Genomic DNA, 27482 nt, shown 5'->3' with positions numbered 1-27482 from the left:
GTCGCTCCTTACTACAGTTCGTTATCACGAACTGTTTGATATGTGTAACACCCTGCGCATACTATGGATTTCAATACTGACTAGCACCCTGTCAAAGAGCGTAAGTTTTACCCTATATCTTGTTTCTTAGTCAAAAATGTGTTTAAAATTGTTCCCTTTGTAGTAGAATTTGTTTACAAAAGCCAGAATGAATTGGACAAGGCCACTGTGTTATACTGAAAGTCAGTTGAGTTAATCACGTACAACAAACCGAAAGAAGCAGAGTGAAACCTTGTTTAAATGTTTGACATATTAAAAGAACTGCAGTGCAAGTTGTATTTGCTGGGAAATTTCTTCCGAAGGGTATAGGAGACATAAGAAAGATCGAAAACCAGCATTAGAGACCTATCAAGAACGCATCATTATCTTCCTGTAACAATTCTAATGTTTTATGGCCGTCCTAGCCGAGTGGTTAGCACGCTTGTCAGGACATGAACTTTGCCCGTCAGGACGAGGATTAGAGGCTTGTTGTCCCTGGTTATTTGTTTTAGAATAGGGATCAGTAGTCGATTCTGTAAGCTCAGCCAGAGTTTATCCAGCTGTAAATGGGCACCTGGAGAAATCCGGGGATGGTAAACAAGAATGGTGTTCGAAAGCACAGGGTGGTTGGCCACAATCTTCCATTGCACTTCCTGGATAAAGGGCCATGAAATGGAGATCAGCAGCGCTGGTTGGGACTGCAAGGTCTAAGTCCATATTCTTTACCTTTTCTTTATCAATTGGATGTAGTTATATCAACGATCCATGCTGGTGCAATGTTTAAGGGGTGAAGTCAATCAGATGAATTGTCTGCAGGAGGTGAGAAGCTAAAATAGTGCAGGTTGTGTATAATGCGGTTGTTCCGTTAAAGTTTAATACGCAACAATTTTGGCTAAATGTATACAATTTAATTGTTGTGGGCGTACCTCGTGTATGTTTCGCATTGGTTTCTGCCATGCTTGTTGCGAATTGCCTCCCCTTTTTTTACAATGAAAAAAAGTGCAAAAATTTGTTTTTTCCTGTTCCCAAAAATTTATTTAATTTTTACACTGGGTCTGCACGTGAGAAGAGCAATAAATGTTATTATAAAAAATAAACCTGTTGAATTTTTATATATCTTCATAAAACCTGTATTGGATTACCGTATTGTAATCATCTCAGTGAGACATCACTTTTCTTAGCACTAAACAATGCTCAAGGAACTCTGTAAGATCAGTAGGTTTTTTATATGCGCCCATAAAGGTTTAGTTTGAAGTAGCCCATAGTCCCTGTTTGGAAAAATATTTAGCCACTTTTAATACTAGTGAAGACTATGATAAGTGAAGTTGTCTTTGAAGACCAAAATGTTTAATACATTTAACACCAAGAAATATTATACATTTGATCAAGACATTACGTTTGACGGTTCGAAGAAAATCTAAAAATGAATATGTTATCCATTCTGGTTTTAGTATTGTTCTAATTCAAATTTATTTTATGTTTTTCCACACATGATTTTAAATATACATTCAGCCACATTCAACTTAACTACCCTCCGTCCAGTGTCTTAATAGTTGTTTCCTAACTAACTTTCCAACATCGTTGTAAGGCAAATTTTTGAACACTTTAACGCCTGCTCGTAGCTGCTCATATTCACTTAATGAAGAATTCATATAACTGATAATATCATTCGGATCTATTTTCGCGCCGTCTTTAAGAACTACAGCTGCTCCTACCAATTCTCCGACTTCTTCATCTGGAACTCCAATTATTCCAGCATCTTTAATGGCTGGATGCTGCAGCAACATCGATTCTAGTTTTGCTGGAACCTACAAATGTAAATGTTAGACAGTACTGTCTCTCAATATTTTACAGCAATGCTTTAAGGTGTATTGTTGGTGCAAGAGTGCTTCCAACTAGGCAAGGTTGCAGGAATTTTTTTCCTGGGAGGGGGGAGAGAAGGAAATAAATTTCTAAAAAAAACACCTGTTGTGTATTGTATGAAAATTGCAACTGATTGCTGAACAGTTTATTAGATCGTAGTGGCTCATTAAACAATGTGTGACTGGTCTGAACACCACAGAGCAAGAATTAATCCTTTTTGGGCGGAAAATACATTAGGTACTTTTTTTCAAATTGCTAATTCTTTTATATTCATCAATCTATTTGTGTTAATTAGATGATGTAGTAATAGCAAATGCCATCATTTTAAATCTTCTTAGATTTGAACTATCCGAAAACATAGGTGAACTCGGCGAAAATTTTACGAGGGAGACTTTTTTTTAGAGGAGGTTGAGCTGAGGTTCAAAATTATAAAATAAAGTATATTTTTCAGCCAAATTTCTTCAGTTGCTCCTAAAAAGGTTCTACAGCACAATCTTGGGAAAACCTTCCCCCACTCCCCTTCCTGAATGTAGTCTTACACTAAAAGACTATTTTCGTTATTTATTTGAATTATGACAAGATATTATTTTAAAATGGCTGTAAGTTGCTATATAAAAACTGAGGTCGTGTTTTACGTCTCATGCACCATGATCACGTAAATTCTGCTCAACCGTAGAAAAAAACAAATGAAATAAAACAATGAACAACGCGAATATAAATAGCATGTCAGGTTAAAGTAAAAAATAAAATATAGTAACAAAAGACACACAACTAGAGGTAAAATTGCGAACTGTCCCCCCCTCCAAGAAGAACAAATTAAGAGCGGGGGGAGAGGAAAAGAAAATATTTTATTTTCTGGATAGTTCTATCACTTTTTCGGGATCTTTCAGCGAGAGGGTGAACCATAAGTGTCTTTTGGGACTTTTGACGAGGTTGTAAAACTAACTAACCCACTTTATCTTTCAAGGTAGCTTGGCATCTGGTCCTAGCAAAGACCGCATAATATCTTTTACCCCCATTAAGAAAAAATCCGAAAGAATGCTTATAGATTGATTCAGTTTAATTACAAAATTCGATCGAGAGAGCGGGATGCCACATTAGTTAGGGGCACTTTAAAGGTAGTATCACGAAAGATGAGTAAGTCTTTAGGGACTGGTTTCCATTGCACTTGAATTTACTCGGTAGTTTAACGAAAGAAGGCGATGACCTAGCTTGCATGACAATGTTCACTTTTTAGGCGTTTGATTTGATAGAAACCTCAAGTTTAACTTTTATGTACCTAAAGTATTCAGTCTTATAAGTTTCATAAAAATCAGTCTCAACTTAGAAGATTTAGTTTCAGTGACATGTCTAAAAACGACTTATCTTTTTTACACTCTAAAAAAAATTTGCTTGAGATTCAATAAAAATTGTTTGTAAAAATGTTTATCAACAAAAAAACGAGTTCCAACAGATAAAAATCTTTGGAATTGAATATTTAAGGCCTTATTGGAATTCCCTAATTACTATTGAATTTCCGACTTGTTGAGAAACAAAAAATATTAGATTTACAAACCCGAATTGAAATTTTAATTAGTTGAAGAACAATCGTGTTTAATTTCAAGATCCTTATTGGATCCCCAATTTTTTGAATAGTAAATAAATCAAAGTTCATTATGGCTACTGAATTACCTGTAAAATCAACAAATTTAATGGTAAATCACTAACAGTGGCAACCTTAATTGGAATAAAATGAATATAAGCCAAATCCTATATCCATGGCAATCAGAAATATCACAGGGATTAACACTTCCACAACCACTCGGATTACATGTATCCCATCATAACTGGCTACAACATCAGCCAGGGACGGTCCTCAATAACCAAGTTCCGACATAGGCCAGAATAGGCCCTTCTCCCGCTCAGATATAGGTCATCGTCATTGTTTGTGGAAGTGTCGGTTTCCCAGCGGAACCTAAGTATTCATGCTACAGAAATGATCCTGTGGTTATCTTAAATTTACAGTTTTCCTGTCTTAGATTTATTCAGAAATGGCCAAAAATGACGTTTTTTTTAATATACTGTAACTGTTTTATAAGCAATACGAGATTCAAAAATTCATATAATATTCTTCCACTGTTCCAAAATAATAATTATAAGCTAGAAATGTCTTTAGATAAATTTCTGTGTGTGCCTTTTGAAAATTCATTTCAAAGTAAAAAATATATCTAGCTTCCGCTTTTTTTCTGTCCTAATCCCAATATTTGATTTGAATTTTTATTGAACATATTACTTTAAATGGTACCATATTCAGTTTTAACATGATATTCAAGAAACTTCTATCTACAATTGAAATCCTAACCATTTTGATTAATAAAACCCTTTTGTGTTGACAATTTCCTTTATTAATTCTGAAAAGTAAGTAAATCTTAATAATTTCAATAGTTTGTTGGACCTCCAACACGAACCACGATTTCGATTAAAAAATGATTTTTTTTTTAATGGTTTAAATTCCAGCAACAAATTTTGTTGGAAATTCTATTCTTTTTCAATGTATGTCCGGCCTTTTCTTGATCATGTTTTCATCATTGGCATAATCGTTTGATCTAAACACCTAAGATTTTAAATAATTTAAAAAAGGAGAGTTTTAGAGATTATAATTTATTCTTCTTTCAGAACTTGTGTGGATGTTTTAAATTTGCTTTCTTGGATTTCCTTGGAAACGAGATTTCGTAAAACATCTCATAGCCCCTACCCTGAAATGCCTGCAGTCTGACTTTCAACATCAGACTCGCCATCCCTGCTTAGACAATTTCGAAAATAAGTAGTAATATGTTAAAATAGTCACCGCAACTTGTGGCTCTTTGGCCACTTAAGTGTGGCTTTAACAAAAATAGCTCAGTCACGCTGAGAGTTAGGCTCAATCGAGTTTAATTAAAAAAAGGAAATAACTAAACTTAAAGTACACTGCTCTGTGACAAAACTCACGTTGAGACTCATAAAGGCTGAGTATTTGTCAGTTACCAAGTAAAGGGTATATAGTACGGGGGAGACTAGTGCGTTTCAATAAGCCTGTTTAGTGTTGGCCAGCAGTGTTGATTCTGCTAGGCCTATCCCTGAATTTTCGAGCAAATCTCCAGTATTTTTTATTCTTTTCTCTGAAACAAAATTTGCCCCCGATATCTTCCTGAAAATCAAACAAACCAGGTTTTTCCAAGTAGCGTACTATGTGAAACTTTAAAAGTTTGTATTCTTGCATCCATAAATAATATTATTCGTCCTCATCTCCTTTGCTACAATAAACAAGATGATAACATGAAAAGAGAAATCACCAATGCTACAGCACAAACACAAAAAAAAAAAGAAAAAAAAAAAAAAAAAAAAAAAAAAAGAGACAGAAGGAGAAAAGGAAGACTGTTTTCCTAAATTAGTGATTAATATATACCAGCACTTGAATGAGGCCTTAACCCTACTCATCCATACAATCACATAGGTCAAACAGTATAGCCACACACAATCAACCATAAAGAATAATCCATGGACAGGCAGTCATGTCGTCAATAAGTATAAGTCGTCATTTACCGAACAATAGAAAAAATAATATAGACAAATAATTCAGAGGCAACACCCAACATAAGGGCTCATCAGGAGAATACACTGGCCTATATAGGGTTTCGCCACTCTAAATTCTCTACCCAGCACAGTGTTGTGGCTACCACAGAATATCCATGGCATCCCCGCGTCAGGTATCACCCCCAAAATACATGCCTATGAAAAAAAAACAGCAAATGTAAAACAACCAAGTAAAACCAAAACAAGCTTATCCTGTTAATATATCCCTCCCTTTAGCAACAATAGGTAAACTAAATATTATAAATTTTACCAAATCACAAATATTAACACATTGCAAAAAACCTGAATGAACTAAACAATTATAGAATTCATCTTTACCATGTGGCTAATTTTTAAAAAAATGCGCTCAATTAGAAACACAATTCAAAATAAATGGCGCTGTGACAACATTTCTCGAACCTCCGAAATTAGTTAAAAATTTCTTTAAGTATTTCTAGATAATTCTTTTGATATTTATTTAAAAGTTCGTTATAATGAAAACTAAATTTTTTAAATTGCCAAGTTAATTTATTTGCAGGAAAACCTCTTGATATCAATTTTTGGCTTAAGATTTTACATCTATTTTTAAAATCAATATAATTACTACAAATCCTTGCATAACGAAGTAACTGCGAGAAAAACGCTGAATATGTGATATTTGAGTGTATATTACTTTCAGGGAATGGGAAACTAATCACTTCAAAATCAAAATCATCCGTTTTATTATACATTTTAAAACTTAATTTATTATTATCACAAATATTAATATTTAAATCTAAGAAATGATCTTCATGACCAGCGCCATGACTAGGCTCAAGAATAAGCTCTGATGGATATATATTTTTAGAAATATCAATGAAATCCTTACAATAAACAAGATGATAAGTAAACAAAGCACTCCTGTGCCTTTTTTTTGTAATTTTCACTTATTTCCAACTATCAAGTCACATCGAAAACGTAATACCAGTGCTATGGGGTTTTCTGTATGGAAAGCTTGTGACATACCCAACATTTGTATTTTGAGGGGAAGTGTCAGGATCTCTATACATTTCAGTATCCATTTTTGTAATTTCCAGGCCATTTTTTGGCAGGGAGGGAGGAACACTATGATTGGTAAAAATAAAATATTGGGGTTTAAGGGGGGCTGGCCTAAAGACCATAAGGTATTTGAATTTTTGCATGGTCAAGTTTCCATCTATCTACGTTCTTGTCTAATATTTATTGGTTTGTTAATGGTAAATTATATGGATAAAGGAAATTATAGAAAAAAAAATCAAATATTGGGGTTTAAGGGGAGCTGGCCCAAAGACCGTCATCCTTCTGACTTGCCTGCCAAGGAGCGTTACCCTTGGGCAAGTATGTGCATGCGGAGGGGGTGAAGGAATCTGGGCCGTACCCTCCCCAAAATCTTTATTTTTTTGAATTTCTAAGCGCTGCCAAATTGTGCTTCCTGTTCTATTCCCTTTGTGTTGTACATATCCATGAAAAAAATGTATTTGAAATATAGATTTTATCAAGACTACAGTGACTTATTGATGAAAACCTAGAATCTTGACTAAAACTAAAAACAACAACAAAACAAACATACTTTTCAAGGATATGGAAAGACAGTGTTCGGGTTAAGTGTTTTTCAGTCTGTTATATTTCTTTGTTAACAAATAAATCCTTATTACATATGAAATCAAGTATTATTCAGTTTATAGTAATTTGGGGCAAGAACTCCTAATGAAATAATTTATAGTACCCGAATGACAAATAAGATTTGAATTAAAATCAGTTACCTTTCATCTTCAGAAGAAACTAACGTTTTTAGATGACAAAAAATAATGGACACTGTATTTTTTTTTTTTTTTTGACAAATACCCTTATTTATAAATAATTTCAAATCCGTTTTGTTACTTACTACATGATATCCTCTGTATTTTAGCAATTCCTTTTTTCGTTCTGTCCAGTAGATAAACCCATCTTCTGTGTAATAACCAATATCACCCGTCTTAATCCAACCTCCATCAATTTTAGTGTTTCTCGTTGCTTCCGGATTATGAAGGTACTCTTTCATTGATGATAAATTTCTTACGCATATTTCTCCCTTCTCATAAGGACCAAGTGCAATGCCTTGTTCATTAATTACTTTTATCTCATTACCAGGATTAGGCCTGCCTACACTGCCTCTGTGCTTTTCTCGCACATTTGCCAAGTTGGGATTGAGGTCATATCCCAAACCAAACGAAGTTACACCTCCGATTTCTGTCATCCCTGTAAATTTAAAAAATGTTTGTACTTTTGTAATGAATGGGCAATCCTGTTATTATTAGTAATTACCAGCTAACTCCAAAATATCAAATTGCTACGCAAAATACTAGCAATTATGTGTTATAAGTCATGCCATGTTCATAATATCAACAGTATACGTGTATGTGATGTAAGTAAAAATGCTTACACCATTTTGTCAAGGAAGCACTAATTTATCTGATTGTATATAGCAAGATGGTTTATAGCAAGAACCTGAATTCCTTACCTCCAATTTAAAGACACGAAAATTACAGAAAAACATAAAAAGAACCATGAATGCAGTACTACATTACATTTATTTATTTGTTGAATATTTAATTAAAATCAATGAATGTTATGTCCAAGAAGCCTATCTGGGATGGAGCATAGAAAAGGAGACAAAAATTAGGAAATAGAAGGGAGCAGTAACTGAGAAAGAATGAATAAATAAAAAAAAAGAACATGCATCAGAAAAAAAAAGAAAAGACAATCAAGATGCAAGATAGAAAAAGTCACTTTCAATGGTTTAGACACCATTTATAATAAAAAGGGGTCAACACGAGGAAATAGAATCAAACAGAACGGAAGGAACGAATGAAAATTTGTATTGTAAAAGGAAGACGACGTTAAAAGGCCACAGAATAAAATGAGAAACAATAGCACAAGCAAAGAAAAGAAGGAGGATATAATGAAAACAAGAAGAAACACTGAACCGGACTAAGAGAAAAAATCTTATAACTAGTTCATTATCGTAAAAGATATAATCTATGGAGATAGGGAAGCGGTACTACTGGATAGGGTAAAGATTATCATGTGCCTCTGGTGGAGCATAAGGCGTAGACAACTGGTACTGTTTTAGTCACTGGGTCTTTTTACAGGGACAGTTAGCAGGTCTGTCACTTAACCCTGTGGCAACTGGGACCGAAATTCCGGTCCTGTTTTGTAAAACAATGACCAATCCACACCGCTAGCCCAGAATATGGGTAAATCAGGAATAATAATATTTTTTTCATAGCTGACTAAAAAAGGGAAATAATGAAACATAAACAAAAAAAAAGCCAAAATAAGAACGACAAGGTGTAACATAGGAAAAGGCCATAAATGGCTCTAATCTTAATAAAGGAGACTTTAAAAGCCCTCGTGTAGCAAGATCAAGTTCGCCTTTATATCTGGAGTGTTCAAAGTCTGCACAATTTTTGGTTTTTATTCCCCAGTGGGAAATGCAGTGAAAATCTCAAATACCGAAAACAACTGTACTCGAAAACGCTCAGATATGTTTTGTTCTTTCGGAAAATTGGAAATTAATCAGATAAATATAACTTAATGAACAGTTTTACGATAAACATAAGAGTTGTCGCTTCTATTTGCAGCAATTATTGAGTACCCAATTTGGAGCTGAAGCTTACCGTCAGAGACCATACACTAACGAAAAGGCCGTATATTGTATGTAATCGAAACTCCTACCCCCTGGTAAATTCACCGAGAGATATGTACAAGTTTCGGCTTCTAAGCAGGGATCTAGCAGGAGGTTTAAAGTGTCAAGGGCAGTAAAACAAAATAGGAGTGTTTGAATTGTTTTTACAAAATTACACAGCCACATATATTCAATGAAAAAAAGGAGGAGTCAGTAATTCAGTCTCTAATGTTAAAAGGACTAAGTTGTTCATACTAGGAATAAGTGAAGGTGAAGAGGTGGTTTTGGTTAACGAGAAGATCAATCAAGTGGACAGCTTCACTTACCTGAGTAGTATTATTAGTAAAGACGGGCGGTGCAGTGAAGATGTTAAAAGGAAAATAGCCAAGCCCTGGGATGTTTTTTGACAGTAAAAAGGAGTTTTAGAATAGGAATATAGGTCTGCGGCTCAAGTTTTGAATACTGGAAGCCGCAATGATGACAGTGGTCAAGTGTGGTTCTGAGGAGTGGGCTCTCCAGGAAATGGAGGAGGATTTGCTAGTTGTTTCCCAGAGAAATTGCCTACGATTTGTTTTGGGTACCCGACTCACTAACCGTATCTTAAACAGAAAGCTGCACGAAAAATTTGACTCAATTCCGCTTTCTAGGGCTTTAATGAGAGAAAGGTTGAGATGGCTAGGAAACGTTCTTCGGAAGAAGAATTCCAGATTGTCCCTTTCGGCCAACCGAACAATAGAAAGTCCCCAAATAGGATGGAAGGGATCGTAACGAAAGATTTAAGGGAAAATAGAAACCTCTTGGGAGGGTGTAAAGAGGAATTCTTTGAAAAGATTAGGATGGAGTAGGAGCGTGCGTAGCTGTGTTGGCCTCAGGCGGTTTGGTGCTGTACTGAGTTGTTTGTAGTAGCATTAAAAGTAATGAATAAGACCTCGATATTCATGGAGTTTTTCAAGTAACATGTGCCAAATTAAAGAAAAGAGACGTGAATGAAAGATCATTAAAAAAAAGAAGCTAAAAACATATGACAACAAACAGCTTAGGAAACTTACAGATTGTTAATGCTAGAATTTTTACGTTCGAAAAGTGTTGCCAAATTTAACTAAATAATTTTGTGTATTTATTTTCGCTGTTCAGGTGGGCAACACTAATGAAAATGTTAAATTTAAAACGAAAAATCTTAGAAAATTATAGTTTTCAGGTATGATTAGACCTAAGATGGGTCTAGCGGGCAAAATATCATTTTATTTTGACGTTCTTGGTGTTTTAACATTGATAGAAAGGATTTACATTTATCAAAATTAAGAGAGCATGGGATCATTAGTAGAACGTAACCGTGTAAGCAGCTAGTTATAAGATATTAAAATGTTCTGGAAAGAAAATAGTCGGAAGACTATTTACTACATAGCTTTGTCCCCTTGTCTGACGCAAATTAGAACATTTCGACAAAGATTATCACCAGGTTTAAGTTGTTTTGAGGTTTCAGGCATAATTTCCAAAGTTTTAAAGGATGATATTATATCACAAATAGCAGTTCGATATGGCAGAAACCCTTCAAAGATGGTCAAGATAGTTTTGAAGATGAACCCCTGCTAAACGACAGTCACGGCCGAGCTTACAACAACAAGCGATGCATGCGTTGAATGCTTAATTGAGACCCTTGGCTAAGTGATTTTCAACTAGAGGTGATAAGATGCTCAAAGAAAAGTATTATGTCAGTGAGATCAGCTATCGCCTGAAATGGAAAGTTGCACAGAATCGTGACTTTACCAAACCCCTTGAAATTTCCGAATTGGCATTGGCAGACTATTTCCTATTCCTAAAATCAAACTTCTTCCTCAAAAGACTTTATCAGGGACCCTAAATTCCTTCAAAAAAGCTCACATGGTTCCTATAAGGACGTTCCAGAAATCATCTACTAGGGAGCCTTCAAATTGGCCGAAAGCCCCTGGTAAAGTTGTGTTAACATTCAAGAGATAGCTTTGAAGACGTGTGAGATGGTGCAGCAATATATGTTATAAGCAATAAAATGTGTAAATTTACATTTTTCTCAATCTTTCGCCAATCCTTCTTGTACAAGTTCCATACTTAATACGTCTCCTGTTCTGTTTGATTATATGAGTCCTAGTTTATATTTAATTTGAATTTTGTTCAATTTTACAACTAGTTATATTCAACGGCAAAGACAATATTTTTTCAGAACTAAAGAGAAATGTGATAGCGTTGACAGACTATAACTTACCATAGAGACATCTTACGTCATGCAAAGCTGGCAATCGCTTCATAAGGGCCCTTTGACTCTCGGCAGTCATGCAAGCTCCACCAGTAATTATAATTTCTATGCTTTTTAAATTATAACTTTCCAAGTTGGGATGTTTAAGCATCATAATAAGAGGAGGTGGCAAAGAAAACAAGAAAGTGGGCTGGTATTTTTCCAACATCTTTATGAAAGCTTCTTCTTCATAATTCTGTAGAAAAACGTTCCTGTTAAACGTCAAAAGCGAAGAAGTACCAATAAAGAAGCCACTCATGTGAAACATTTGACATCCTGTTGCATAGCTAGTCCCAATGTCTGATCTTCGAAAAATCTGAAGCATAGCCCAGACTGACCTGTGTGTATGTACTATTCCTTTTGGTAATCCTGTTGTTCCACTTGAATATGGCAAGTATGCAATTACATTGTCAACATCTATTTCAACCTTATCAACCTTATTATTACCCTCCATTTTGTTTTCTAATATATCCGAAAAGGATGTACAGTTTTTAATTTCTGACTCGAAAGTGATTATTTCCACAACCGTATCAACTTCTTGCATGACCTTCTTCGCCTTTTCTGCTGTACTGTTGTCTACAAATATGAATTTTGTTTTGGAATCTAAAGCTTGATCTATAACTGAGGAAGGAAGTAAGCCAGGAGATGTAAAGGTTGCACCCCCGCCACATCTCCATGCTGCGAAAAGAGGTAAGAAAAAATATCGATGATTTGCACAATACATCATCAAAATATCTCCAGTCCGAAAGCCTTTTCTCTTCAAGTAAGAAGAGAGCTTATCAACCGATGGAATAATTTCCCCATATTTGATTGATTCCCCGGTAACTCCATTTACCTAAAAGTAAAGAAAATATAAGGTCATCGATGACTTAAAATCATGGAAACTCAAAATAGTTCAAAGCAATGATTAGTTCAGTTAATAGTACCTAACTGAACTATGAAGCTCCTCACAGATTATTTTTACAAGTACTCGTATATTTCATTCGGGAGTTAAGAATGGGCATTGAGGGCCTAGTAATATCCTCTTGATTGAATACATTCGGGGGTCTACATGGAAGATTTCCTTGATGCATGTTTTTATTTAGATGCATTTGGATAAAATTCAGTGACAAAATGCATTCTCAGGGAGCACAACAGTCAAAAGATTATGAATACGAAAGATTATGAAAAGAATAAAAGGACCAAAAGATTATGGGACAATATAAATTATGAAAAGATTATGGGACAATAAAAAAGATTCCAATATATATTAAATTGGCAATAGCCCATTGAGAGAGATTTTTGAAAAGGGGAGGGGGTGAGTGCTGGAAGTGTTTTTGAATGTTTGTGAGTTGTTTTCTTTGTTTGTTAATTTTCCTTTTGGTAGCCATGGCTTGTTTGGCTTTAAAGCAATAAATATATATTAATCTATCTACCTATTATGTGTGCGACATTATGTCATGAAAAGAGAAATCACCAATGCAACAGCACAAACACAAAAAAAAAGAGAGACAGAAGGAGAAAAGGAAGACTGTTTTCCTAAATTAGTGATTAATATAGACCAGCACTTGAATGAGGCCTTAACCCTACTCATCCATACAATCACATAGGTCAAACAGCATAGCCACACACAATCAACCATAAAGAATAATCCATGGACAGGCAGTCATGTCGTCAATAAGTATAAGTCGTCATTTACCAAACAATAGAAAAAATAATATAGACAAATAATTCAGAGGCAACACCCAACATAAGGGCTCATCAGGAGAATACACTGGCCTATATAGGGTTTCGCCACTCTAAATTCTCTACCCAGCACAGTGTTGTGGCTACCACAGAATATCCATGGCATCCCCGCGTCAGGTATCACCCCCAAAATATATGCCTATGAAAAAAAAAAACAGCAAATGTAAAACAACCAAGTAAAACCAAAACAAGCTTATCCTGTTAATATATCCCTCCCTTTAACAACAATAGGTAAATTAAATATTATAAATTTTACCAAATCACAAATATTAACACATTGCAAAAAACCTGAATGAACTAAACAATTATAGAATTCATCTTTACCATGTGGCTAATTTTTAAGCACTTTGAGTTATGTTTATGAAATTATGTGCCTTAATATGTGCGTTTTGGTTTTTGTAATTTTTATGTTATTTTTATTCACTGTGTTTTGTTATTATTATTTGCGTTATTATCGTGGTTTATTATTTTGTGTGTAAATATGTTTTTTTGTCATGGTTCAAAGAGGCTTCGATTGCTATAAATGGCAACACAGCAATATAAAGAAAAATTAAAATAAACGAGTTTCTGGCAAAAATGCATGGAAGTTGCAAGTTAATCGAATTTTTGCTGGATTTTCAGTAAGTTTTCGAATGCCGTGACAAGAATAGGCTGGGTAAAAGAGGTTGGAGCTGTTCCAGTTGTGTGAGATGGTTTGGTGTCTCGGCTCTGTCATAAGCTCCTTGTTTCTTTCCTACCCACGATAGGAAAACCCTGCTTGCTTGGAGTCAGGATCAACCTTTCAAGCGTTTACCAAACCAGAACCATAACTGTAAACGACGCTTTAGGGTGACCTTGAGGAGTGGCTCCCCTCGGAGAAATTCTAACCTAGTACACAACACAAGATTATACTTGATTCTGATTAATTCATAATCTTTCTCCCTTTTGTTTGCTTTGGTGGTTTTTTTGGAGTGAATGACCTCTCCTGTTATATAGTATTTGTAGGCGTGAATACATAATGACTCGGAGGTAATAGGCTTGGGATTTATTGTGAAGGACGTCTCCTCTTGTTGATAGAAGAGCATCGCCAGGTGCTGAAAACCGTGTAGTGTCCTAAATGAGTCCAGGATTGTACAAAGCTTCCATTCAGCTGGACACCCCAGGGACTTCTTGTTGGACACCCCAGGGACCGGCTCTAATTTAGCTTAAGTGCTTCGTGTAGACTCGAGAAGATATGTTAGTCCCTGACCTACACTGGCGGGAAACATTGCTTTTCCCGATGCCTTAGCAATTTCAATTACTTAAGTTATCTGATAATTGCGACTTACAAAGTTAGAAAACTGAAGGATTCAGATGTTGTGAACTTGACTTGTTACAAGATTCAGAAACTTGATCTCCCGAGGGTAGAAAACGTGAAATTATGTAATACAGAATTTATTTACTCAGGCAGGAAGGATGGGCTGTAAAGGCAGGGGCTAGTTCTTATGAAGAATTGAAAACCTTCTAAGTCTTGTTAAGTCATAGTAGCATATGCGCCTGTAGAATCAACTAATAGAAAAAGTATTAACCCGAATGAATTTTACTTACAGTTGCAGGAACACCACAGACAGGATTCCAGGAAGAAATATGGTATTTTCATTAGGGAATTTAACGCCCAGGCTGGTAGTAATATGGATAGATTGTATCGTAGCCTAGGCAAAAAAATAGCAACGGTTATAGACCACTGAAATTTTGTAGTTATAACAATCTAGTTATAACTAATATAGTAATGGCCCGACCGTAAAAATGGTGCTCACACGAGGATACGACGACCAACCTTACTTATTATGTTATTGTAAATCGAAGATTGGCAGGATTGATACAAGATACTAAGGTATATGGGAGTGCTTTTATTGACGTTAAAAGTAAAAATCGCCATCTAGTAATGTCTAAAGTTAGTTTAAAACTGAAATTTAGGAGGGTAACCGCCTTTTAAGGATGAGAATCTTGGAGTGAGTTTCCAGGAACTGTTGAATATGAATCTGGAGAGTTTAAAAATAGAAAACATAGAAATTGGATAGAATAATTTTAGTAAAATAGAGAGATGAGATTCCTTTATTGATCAATTCACAAAACCACAAATCAAATTAAACAAACATAGCCACTACTAGAAGGTCAATTAACAAATTTATTTGTTTGTTAGTTATTCAGATAGTTAGTTGTTGGCATAGTTATTCACAAAGTTAGTTTTTGAATTAGCAGATGATGTCTTTGAGAGGAAATTTCGAAATAAAACTAGGACTAGTAGCGAAAACTCTTCAAATTTAGAGGAGGTAGAAAGAAAGAGGGGCTTGTACAAGAAATATTTGAGTGATAGATCATATGAAAACAAGAGGAAAGTAAGGGAAGCACAGAAAACCTAAAAGTATGAAAAAAGGATATGTGAAGTGGAGGCCATGGATAAAATTCAAGAAGGTCTGGAAAATGACCGTAGAAAGCATAATAGTGAAATACTGTATGATATGTTAAGAAATTAAGAGGGAGCAGTCAGCTTGTGACAATTTGGAAGTGAAAGAAGATTTATCTTGTGAAGAAGAGTGAGATAAAGTGCTAAAAGAACATTTTGAGAGTGTGTTAAACCATGACAAAGCTATAAGAAAGAATATAGAAAACAATTAAAACCTTGTGACAATTTGGAAGTGAAAAAATATTTATTTTGTGAGGAAGAGTTAGAGGAAGTGCTAAAAGGATTAAGAACTAATAAGTTTTCAGGCGCTGATAGTGAGGTAAATCAGTTTTCGAAATATGGTGGTTGTTAGGTCAAAGACACTCTAAGCCGTTCCTGAGATATTGCTGATACGTCCATTTGACAACCTACATGCAGATATCGACTTTGATTTAGTTCAACAATCCCAGGAAATTTCACCGTAACATCCTTAGCATTAGTAGCAGAAATAGCAGTAATATACAAAATAGATTACCCAGGTTGTTGTTTTTTCATAGTTGAAAAAGTTTAGAAGACTAGGAATATAAGTCTGCAAACCAAGATTTTTGAACATTCTAAGCTACAATAATGGCACTGGTCAAGCATGGTTCTGAAATGTCGGCGCTTCGGAAGACAGAGAAAATTTTAGAAATTTTCAAAATGAATTTTCTACGTATAGGTTTGGGTAACAGTTTGACCGACCGTATTTTAAACAGTATGCTATACGACAAGTTTTGTTACATTCCACTTCCTAAGGCTAGAAAGTGAGATGAAATCATATTTTTTGAACGGATTACTTTTTGATTAGAACAATTCAAAAGACGGATTATGTATGTATAAATAGTTAGAAAACGAACTACTTGAAGAACAAACCATAGCCCACAGCAATCAAACGCTTAAAAAAATATTTAAAAAAAACAGTCTTGCGAGAAGAAATCAGCGTTTTTGCTGAATCAGGTATCATGAATTATTATCTCGATTGGAATTAATAGTATAAGTTTTCGTGGAAACAATTTTGTGGGAATTTCGAGAAATAGCCAGAAAACCTCCTAAAAAATGGGGTCGGATCGAAACAAAAAGAACACCATTGGGATCATCTTTGCCGAAAATTCTATACAGAAAACTTAGAGTTTCCTGGCTTGAACCAACAAGGAAAATTACTTTTTTGCATTGGCCGCACCGTGTCCTCTTTCTTACTGTTTTTTTATTCACTGCTTGTGGGACATTGGAACAATATGGAGATATGTTTAAAGGCTCAATTGGAAGTCAATTACTATATCTAGTGCCTTTCTATAATTAACAAAAAGTAATAATTACAATGCAATGCAATTTTTGGCAAAAAAATGCATCTTCATATAAAAGATGATTGAAAAATCGAAAAAAAAAAATGAACCTCTCTTGATAATATACTAAGATTTTGCCTTATTCCCCACTAAATTTTAGTGGATTGATGTCACTAGTCCAGCCTTTAAAACTGACCTCGTTCTGTTAGTCAGCAGATGTTTTATGAGAAATATTAGGGGATTATAAGGGAGATCATGTAAGAGGGGGATCATAAACTTCAGGTTTGGGGTTTTCCACCATAGATATCATGATGGTGAACTTTTCGGTTTTCGAAGCCTTTCCATTTCAGAAATCACATCATTTCAGAAATATATGCATTTCATATGCACATAAGTGCATATGGTACTGTATGATGACGTATCATGTAAAACTTACAAGAAGCACGTAGATATAAAAATTAGCTTCCAAATAAGCTCTTGAGCAGTTCTCTATTGTGTTCCAGCACCCTGCTAGCAGCAAAGAAAAAGAGAACATCAATGCTTCCCATGCCCAAAACGATTTTTGTTGGTGTTCGAGGTGGGGAACTCTAATTCTCATGAAAGGGGTTTTAGACCAGGGCTATTCCAATGGCTCACTACTCATTGTACTCTGATACCATTTTGAGGGGGTTGAGGCTCTTGTTTGAAGTTCCCGTAGACTTGTCTTCAAATGGCGATTTTTATTACAAGGCAGTTTTTTAAGAACGCATTAAACTTTTAGTTGCTATGGGCTGTGATTCGCTCTTTACTAGATAGCAGCTATTGCTGCAATTATGATTTAAGGTGAAACTCAAATTTAAAACGTTTCTGAAAGTTGTATTAAAGGGTGGTGTTTTAGTAAAGCACACATTCTATTACAATACAAGTAAATTTCTGGGATTACATCTTACTCTTTGCCTTTGGTAATTTTTGTGTGTTTGAGTTTGAATCTGACTCCTTATATACAAAAGTGTATTTCTTATGTAATCTTTTCTTGTTCTTTTTTTTGAAAATATTTAAGAGAATTTAACCCTTGCCGTCAATAATTATTTTGAACATAAAATAATTTTTGATTACCTTTTTTCAGTGTTTTTATGGAAAAATGTATTTTTGTTTGCATTTTATTGAAAAATAAAAAAATGCCCCCCCCCTTAGATTTTGAAAAATGAAATTTTGCCCTCGCCCTCCCAACATTCTCATGCATTGGCGCCACTAATGTCAACGCACATTAAATGTCATGGGGGAACTCGAAAAGAAATGACAGGAACATAAGCTTCTAGAATACCTCGCCAGAAAGAATCCTGCCTGGTATAACAGGGGCTCGGTGCCCACTTTCTCAATTGCAGAAGTTTTATTTCTTCTACACATACTCAAGTATAAAACTTACAGTAATAATAGTTATCATTCCTCAGCCAGAATTACAACACAAATCTTTGCCACTTAGCACTATTCCCCTAATTGGTTAATATTAAAGCATGAAATTTTGTTCAGGGAGCTAATTGTTCGGCTATTAAACTGCTAATTTGACTCAATATCACTTCATTTTCCTTCAAGAGTAAGTTTTACTTTCTACCAACTCATGTCTTATCTTCTTAAGGACCTTAGTAATCCTGCATCTTTTGACTCCGATCAATTTAATAATATCTTAACACAAACAACCTTGAAACTTTTCTTACTCTACCGGCACGCCAAACTTCAAAAGTATCACTCGTTTGGTGCCTTCAAATACCTTAATTTTTGAGATTTCTATTGTTTTTTTTTGGTCAGTGTATCCAAAGAGGCCGGATTGCTGAATAGTTTCCAAAGCCATTCCGCATTTACGTTTCCCCCTCCAGTTTATCTCTGTTTTTCGCTTTGATTTTGAATAGTATCTGTTTACGGACCATTGCGGAGCCCCCTCACCCTCTCCCTTTTTACATGCTGTGGAGTCTTTGTGGGGAAGAGTGGAATGTATTTATTTGAACATTTTTTATTTGTGAATTTAAAATAATCTTATCTCTTTCATAAAATTTTTCGACAGCCTAGCCCGGTAAATTTTTCGCTGTTCATAGTATTGACTACGTTTTCAATAAAATATCAAGAATATAAAAGCCGACGGAAGAAGCTGTAGAATGGTTAGGTTAGTTATGCTATTTTAAGCGTTTTTTTATACCCAAAAACGGGAAATATTTTGGTCATTCTCAAAAGCTCTAAAAGGGCTTAAATTTGAATTTGCGATAGAAGCGATTATTATATTCGTAAAGAGCTTGGTAATTGTTTAGTTTCATCACAAGCTGTCTAAACTGGGAACTATGCTGCGAAGCAGAATAGTTTCCATACTATAGCACTTAGAAATGCTAATTCTAGAAGCGCATCCATTTCTGGTTGACCTTCCTCCTCCATGGGGCAAACTAAAAATGCGTAAGGTGGGCTTGCTTACAGGTAACATTATCTATAGAGCGAAACGTATTAGTTCATGATCCCCGCGGGCAGCAGGGTGTGGTCTGTATTCTATGTTAATTTAATAAATGTAGAATACGGACGCTGCCTGCGGGGGTCATTTACTAATACGCTTCGCTCTATAGGTAATATTACCTGTAAGCAAAATCGGACGTTTGTTTTGTTAACAAACAGCTGGCTAGTTTAAACTCGAAAGTAAAAGTGAACCATCTTGGATATGAACATTAATGGATGCGTGAGTGTTTTAATTATCTTTCGACTTCGTACTATACAGAAATTACCAGTGACAACTGGAATTAGTTTTAAAATATAATTTCATTCGTATTGTACAACCCCAACTTTTCCCTCGGCTTCAAAACCCTGCCCACTTTACGCATTTTTAGTTAGCCCCATGGAGGAAGGGTTAACCAGAAACGGATGCGCTTCTAGAATTAGCATTTCTAAGTGCTATAGTGTGGAAACTATGCTGCTTCGTAGCTTAGTTTCCCCTTTAGACAGCTTGAGACGAAAACTAAACAATTACCAAGAGCTTTAAAAAAAGACACCAAGTGGTACGTTCACTTTATTCCTAAGTCAATAATATGAACAACGAAAAATTTACCTCTAGCCCTAATGTGCAATTAAATAAAAAAACAAGTTTTTTAAATGAAAGTAAGGAGCAACATTAAAACTTAAAACGAACAGAAATTACTCCGTATATGAAAGGGGCTTTTCCTCCTCAACGCCCCGCTCTTTACGCTAAAGTTTGACTCTTTCTCTTAACTCTGTGTTTAAAACAGTAAGAAACTTTAGCGTAAAGAGCGGGGAGGAAAAGCCCCTTTCATATATGGAGTAATTTCTGTTCGTTTTAAGTTTTAATGTTGCTCTAAGTTCTTAGGTTCTAAGATTCTTAGAACCTTACTTTCATTTAAAAAACTTGTTTTTTTATTTAATTTCTGGACGTTTTTGAATTAATGCATGTTTTGATCTTGGCTCTCCGCACATAAATAATTAAGACGAAATTATGTACATGTTGAATCTTAAAAAACCAACTAGATAATAGGAGATGAGATTTCTGTGTGAGAGTCATTATGTCTAGAAACAGGTAAGAGGTACGTGTTTCAGAGTGGATATCTGTACTCCACGGGTGTTGTAAAAACTTATCTAGAATTCGAATAGCTTTGTTTTGCAGGGTTTGTAGTGGTTTAATATGTGATTTAAAAGTCAGCAAAAATATAGCTGAGCAATATTGGATTTGTGCATCAATTAGGCAAAAATATAGGATTCTTAGAACCTTACTTTCATTTAAAAAACTTGTTTTTTTATTTAATTTCTGGACGTTTTTGAATTAATGCATGTTTTGATCTTGGCTCTCCGCACATAAATAATTAAGACGAAATTTGTATATTAATTAATTGCAATTAATCGGGAGATTTTGAGAAAAAAGGAGTGAGGGAGGATGCCTAGTTGCCCTCCAATTTTTTGATTACTTAAAAAAGCAACTACAATTTTTAATTTTTTACAAACGTTTTCATTGGTAAAAAGATACGTAACTTACACATTAATTTACGTAACGAACTTCTATATTCGTATGTCTTTATTGCGTGTATGAAAGGCTCAACCCTCGTCGATCCCTCGTTCTTTACCCTAAAGCTTAAATTTTGTCCCAATTCCTTAAGAATGAGCTCTGAATCACAAAGGCCGTAGAATAAACAGTTGAAATTACTAAAAATACTTAAAAATACTATTTCATCAATAAATAAAAAAAAGAGTATCTTTAATGAGAGTATTTAAGGTGGAGTAAGTGGAGTGAGGCCAAAATAAAATTAAGAATTAAAAATTTTTACCAACCGTTCTTGCAAGCAGATTCCATTATATGACTTTTTAATCGTCTCTTGAAAGATCCTTTTGGTAACTCAACAAATTTATTTAATGAATATTTGTTGGCTATTGATGGGATCATATACCGGAGGTTGAAACGGGATCTTTCATTTTTCACCAGAGGAAGTTTGTATGGGTGAACACATCTAGTTGTCAGTGAATTTTGATGTTTGGACAGTAAATTCTGGTCAAAAAAGAAATTATGTACATGTTGAATCTTAAAAAACCAACTAGATAATAGGAGATGAGATTTCTGTGTGAGAGTCATTATGTCTAGAAACAGGTAAGAGGTACGTGTTTCAGAGTGGATATCTGTACTCCACGGGTGTTGTAAAAACTTATCTAGAATTCGAATAGCTTTGTTTTGCAGGGTTTGTAGTGGTTTAATATGTGATTTAAAAGTCAGCAAAAATATAGCTGAGCAATATTGGATTTGTGCATCAATTAGGCAAAAATATAGGATTCTTAGAACCTTATATGAGAATAAAAATTTTAGTCGGTGGAGCAAACCTATATATCTTGATAATTTTAATCTCAACAACGAAATATGTGTTTTAAAATTCATGGTAGGGTCAAAAACGATACCTAAATATTTTGCTGTGTATACTCTTTTGATTTCATGAATAGTATCAATGGTAATTTCATTCAGAGAAATGTTTTTCAACTTTTGATTTGATCTTCCATTAATAATAAATTCTGTTTTAACAAAATTAGGGACAAGTTTGTTAATTTGGAACCAATTTGTGACGGATTTTGCAAGTTCAATCAGTTTTTCTTTCAGTGCATCTAATGTTGGTGCTTTTAAACTTGCTGCAGTATCATCCGCAAACATAATTGTTAATGCATTTTCAGTAGTAGAATTTGGGAGATCATTTATATATATTAAAAATAATAGAGGTCCTAAAATTGAACCTTGCGGTACACCGATATTATTATTCGATGTCTCAGACGAATATTCACCATCAATATCTACCACAAACCTTCGATTGTGCAAATATGATTTGATTAATTTTAAAGGTACTCCTCTTATTCCCGTATTTTCAAGTTTTTTAAATAGAATTTCGTGATTTAAAGTGTCGAAAGCTTTCTTAATATCAAAAAACAATGTAGCTGCTAAACAATCATCATCTAAAGCATCATTAATGAAAATATGTGTTGCGGCGACAGCATCTTCTGTCGATCTTTCTTTTAAAAAACCAAACTGGAACTTCGAAAAAAAATTTATCTTTTCCAGAAATGATGTAAGTCTATATTTCATTATTTTTTCAAAAACTTTAGCCAGTGGGGAAAGGAGTGCAATAGGACGGTAATTATTGGGATCTTGAGCCTCCCCTTTTTTAAATATAAGGATTATTTTAGCCTTTTTCAGAAGATCAGGGAAAACACCATTTTTTATGCTCTTATTTATAACATCTGCAAGAGGTTCATATATTACTCCTGATATTTTCTTTAAGAGATTTGTCGATATATCATCTAATGAAGCCGAATTTCCTCTCTTTAAATCACTAATAGCTTTTTGGTATTCATCAAATGATACTGGTAGCATATACAATGATTTATCTTCGTTTTGGGGCATAAATCGTGTATAATCTGATGGCTTATCCAAAAGATCTCTAACCAATTCTTCACCAATTTTACTGAAATGCTTAGCAAATAATTCTGCGATATCCTTTTTTTCAGTTGATTCATTAGCGTCATTTCCATTATTAAGAAAAGTCGGTATTGATCTTCGTTTATTTTTATTTAATTTATCACGCAATATTTCCCACATTTTCTGTTGGGACGCAGCTGAAGATATTTCCTTCTCATAATAATTTCTTTCACTTTCTCTCAAAGTTCTAGTCAGAGTGTTTTTGTACAATTTGAATTTCTGGATGTTTTCATCAGACGGATAGTTGCATTTAATTTTGTATAGTCTATTTTTTTCATTAATACATTTTAACAGTCTCGGAGATATCCATGGTTTTTGTGGCATTGACTTGGGTGTTTTCCTTTTAACTTTCGGACATATATCATTATAAACATCATTAAATGATTTATAAAACATTTCCAATGCCTTGTTTGCATCCTCAGTACTGACTACTTCCTTCCAATCTATATCTCCTAGCTTAATAATTAAACGCGCAATTGATTCATCATTTATTATACGACCTGTTTTTTCAATCCGTTTATTTTTTTTAGATCTGGCCAAATTAAATTCAGAAATTATCACACCGTGATCTGAAATATCGTTTAATATTACAAAAGTTGAAAAACAAATACTATTAGAAAAAATATTATCAATTAATGTTGCTCCAATATCATCTATTCGAGTTGGAATCAGACATGATGGGAGCAGTCCTTGACAAAGCATTAGTTCTAAAAATTCTCTTATCTTCGAATCATTTTGCTTTGCTTGAATTTTCATTAGGTCTAGGTTGAAATCACCAAAAATAAATATTTGCTTATTCATCTGTGATATTTTATTTAATAAAATTTCAAGTTGCATCAAAAATTGATCTATACTTCCGGAAGGTGGGCGATATAAAGATATCATGATTGTTGATTTTTTATTAACTTCACATTCCAGAATACACGTTTCAAAAATCATTTCTACATTCCAAATCATTAGGTCTCGTCTTATTTTCGATTTTGACTCTTTTCTTATGATAAATCCTAATCCACCATGCTGATGGTGTTTTCTACTCTCGTGAACAAAATCATAATCAAAAAACTTTACATCATTAATATTTCTATCATTTAAGAAAGTTTCGTTTACCGCTAAAGCTTCAATTTTATTTTTATTAATTATGTCATTTATGAACTCAATGCTATTAAGTAAACCTCTGCAGTTAAAGCTAGAAAAACGTACATTACTGCATGTGGGGATAGAATCATCCATAAATGAATATTTGTTTTTCGGGCTATCTTCCAAAATTACTGCTTCATCATCCTTCACATCTTTCAAGCATTCCAGTATATCAAAAGGATTTTCCTCTAACAGTTTAGTTCTGCTTGCAAGATCAGGTAAATTATGTAAACTCAATATCATAAATGAACAAAAAAGCCTCACTCCAGTTAATCAATAATTTAACAAAAGACCACTCAAAAAAGAAAACTAAGCTAATCACATATAACAACCGCATACGTCGGAGAAATCCATTGCGTTTCGGTGGAGGTATGTTCATTCTTTTTCATTCAACAGAGAACACGCATATTTTGGCAACAATGTGGGCACACCAACACATATTTGCGGGTTTATATAATGACTGTTATGAACAAATCCTAACAAATCACTAATAATGCGAAATTTTTTTTTAAAATTACACAATTTATTCGACTGGTGGGACGTTATACCACTTCTTTTTTTGTTTCACTCCGTCTTGGTCTATGTAGCATAATGTGGGTGGTACCGTGGGTGGGATCCATGCAATAAAACCTTTCTCCTTCATTTCTTTCTTTTTTTGATTCAGCGTAGTATACAGGCGTTTTCAGGAGGATTTTTTTTGGTTGGGGGGAGGGGTTGAGAAGAGAGGGATATGCTGGGGGAACTTTCCATCGAGAATTTGTCATGGGAGAAGAAAATTTCCATGAAGGGAGAGCAGGATTTACTAGCATTATTTAAAAAAAAAAACAATTAAAAAATAAATGTGAAAAAGCTTTTTCAGCTGGAAGTAAGGAACAGCAATAAAACTTAAAACAAACAGAAATTATTACCCATATGAGGGGCTCACCTCCTTCTAATACCTCGCTCTTTACGCTAAAGTATTTTTAGTAATTTCAACTATTTATTCTACGGCTTTTGTGATTCAGGGGTCATTCTTAATGAATTGGGATAAAATTTAAGCTTTTGTGTAAAGAGCGAGGTACTGACGATGGGGTGAATCCCCTCAAATATGTAATAAAAACACGAGAATACAAAAGTTCTTTACGTAAGCTAATTATAAGTTACGTAAATCTTTTACCAATAAAAATATTCGTAAAAAATTAAAAGTTCTAGTTGCTTTTTTAATTAACCAAAAAATCGGAGGGCAACTAGGCTTCGTCCCCCGCTCTTTTTTTCTCAAAATCATTCGATCAAAATTACGAGAAAGCTATTTAGCAAAAAAAAAAATAAATATGCAAATTTCGTTTTGATTATTTCTCTGCGGAGAGCCAAAATCAAAACATGCATTGATTCAAAAACGTTCAGAAATTAAATAAAAAAAAACAAGTTTTTTTAACTGGAAGTAAGGAGCGACATTAAAACTTAAAACGCACATAAATTACTTCGTATATGAAAGAGGCTGCTACCTCATCAACACCCCGCTCTTTACGCTAAGATTTTTTACTGTTTTAAAAAGAAGAATTGAGAGAAAGAGTCAAACCTTAGCGTAAAGAACGGGGCGTTGATGAGGTAGCAGCCTCTTTCATATACGAAGTAATTTCTGTGCGTTTTAAGTTTTAATGTCGCTCCTTACTTCCAGTTAAAAAAACTTGCTTTTTTTTATTTAATTTGTAGATAGGAGCTTGAAACTTCTACAATACGGTTCTCTGTTACGCTGAATCTAATGGTGTGATTTTCGCTGAGATTGTATGGCTTTTAGGGGGTGTTTCCCCCTATTTTCTAAAATGAGGCAAATTTTCTCAGGCTCGTAACTTTTGATGGGTATAACTGACCTTGATGAAACTTATATATTTAAAATCAGCATTAAAATGCAATTCTTTTGATGTAACTATTGGTATCAACATTAGAGTTTTTTTTTAGAGTTTTTTAGAGTTTCGGTTACTATTGAGCCGGGTCGCTCCTTAATACAGTTCGTTACCACGACTGTTAGATACTGAAAAGAGATTTAGATAACTCAAACTTGCCGTCAGCATTTACGAAGGTAGAATCCCCTGAATGATTATATAAAATAGCACATAAGGGATAAGGAAAAATGGGAGACTCGAGGTTCGCCTGTGATGAGGACAATGTCGTAAAAACACTTCAGAAACTTCTGGAAATTGATAGGATATTGGTTAAACCAGGAGCTTTTAACCCTTTTAATGACCGGGATCGTCACGCTGAACGTTCATTTTCGTCACTCCTGCAATAATGTGTTCACCTTTTAAACAAAATTAGCGATGCTATCTAGGATTTTTCTATTTGAAGAGTAGCTGGCAAAGAGGACCATTCTTTATTATTGCTTCGGGTGAAGAAAGTTAATATTTGCCAACTTAACATTTATCTGTCCGACAAGCTTCGCTACTAGCATAATATAATCAGGTAAATGTTCAGTTTCGTCACAATCTGTCTAAAATGCGTATTACTGTATAGAGCAAGATTCTGATGATCGCATATTGTTCCTTTGTCATTAAAGGCTTAAAGGTAGCATTACCTATAGAGCGAAACGCATTAGTCATGAGCCCCGCGGGCAGCGGGGCGAGGTCTGTATTCCATATTTATTATAGATTATTATATTTATTTTGTCCTTAATTTTTTTCTCATATATATATATATATATATATATATAAATATATATATATATATATATATATATATATATATATATATATATATATATATATATATATATATATATATATATATATATATATATGTATGTATCTTATATATATATATATATATATATATATATATATATATATATATATATATATATATTATGTGTTTGTGCTGTTGCATTGGTGATTTCTTTTTTCATTATATATATATATATATATATATATATATATATATATATATATATATATATATATATATATATATATATATATATATTCTTTTTTCACTATAGAATACAGACCGGGCTCATGGACTAATACGCTTCGCGCTATAGGTAATGTTACCTGTAAGCAAGACCACTTTACGCATTTTTACGTTTGCCCCACGGAGGAGGAGGGTCAACCAGAAATGAATGCGCTTCTACAATTAGCATTTCTAATTACTATAGTGTGGAATATGCCGCTTCGCAGCATAGTTCCAGTTTAGACAGCCTTTGACGAAACTAAACATTTACCTATAATTAACAGATTTAGATTTTTGAGGGACGTGTGGTCGAAACCTAACTCCTGTATAAACTGGAAGAACAAGTTAAGGAGAAAATTAGGTGAATTATATAAAAGAATGATAAGGAAGAAATTCTTACGAGCCATTCAATATCACCAACTTCGTCCAAATTTTCTGTCAGTTTATCAAAAAGTAGCTGGTGAACAGGAACAAAAGGAGGTGGAATACACTCTTCCTCGTTGTATACTATTCTATCTGCCACGGGCATCTTCCATAAACTAAGTCGATCAATTGAGTTTCGCCACTGATAAGGTTTT

At 34.2% G+C, this 27482-nt stretch overlaps 1 protein-coding gene and 1 pseudogene across 2 annotated transcripts; both read right to left on the bottom strand.

The window, feature by feature from the left end:
* Nucleotides 1–1450: 1450 nt before the first annotated feature.
* LOC136040582 (uncharacterized) lies at nt 1451–27482 on the bottom strand. 2 transcript variants are annotated; one of them, XM_065724839.1, is made up of 4 exons: nt 27305–27482; nt 11397–12261; nt 7376–7728; nt 1451–1826 (listed from the first exon to the last, which is right to left on the bottom strand). In XM_065724839.1, exons 1-4 carry the CDS (start codon nt 27431–27433, stop codon nt 1542–1544), a joined length of 1632 nt encoding a protein of 543 aa, XP_065580911.1. In that variant the 5' UTR covers nt 27434–27482; the 3' UTR covers nt 1451–1541. The 2 variants fall into 2 exon arrangements, with proteins under 2 accessions (XP_065580911.1, XP_065580903.1); XM_065724831.1 differs by lacking the exon at nt 27305–27482 and adding an exon at nt 24046–24471.
* On the bottom strand, nt 3678–3875 carry LOC136024581 (small nucleolar RNA U3; annotated as a pseudogene).

This window comes from Artemia franciscana, chromosome 2 (genome assembly GCF_032884065.1).
Source record: "Artemia franciscana chromosome 2, ASM3288406v1, whole genome shotgun sequence".
NCBI lineage: Eukaryota > Metazoa > Arthropoda > Branchiopoda > Anostraca > Artemiidae > Artemia > Artemia franciscana.
The sequence above is the reverse complement of the archived record's forward strand: the minus strand, read 5'-3'. Positions and strand labels throughout refer to the sequence as shown.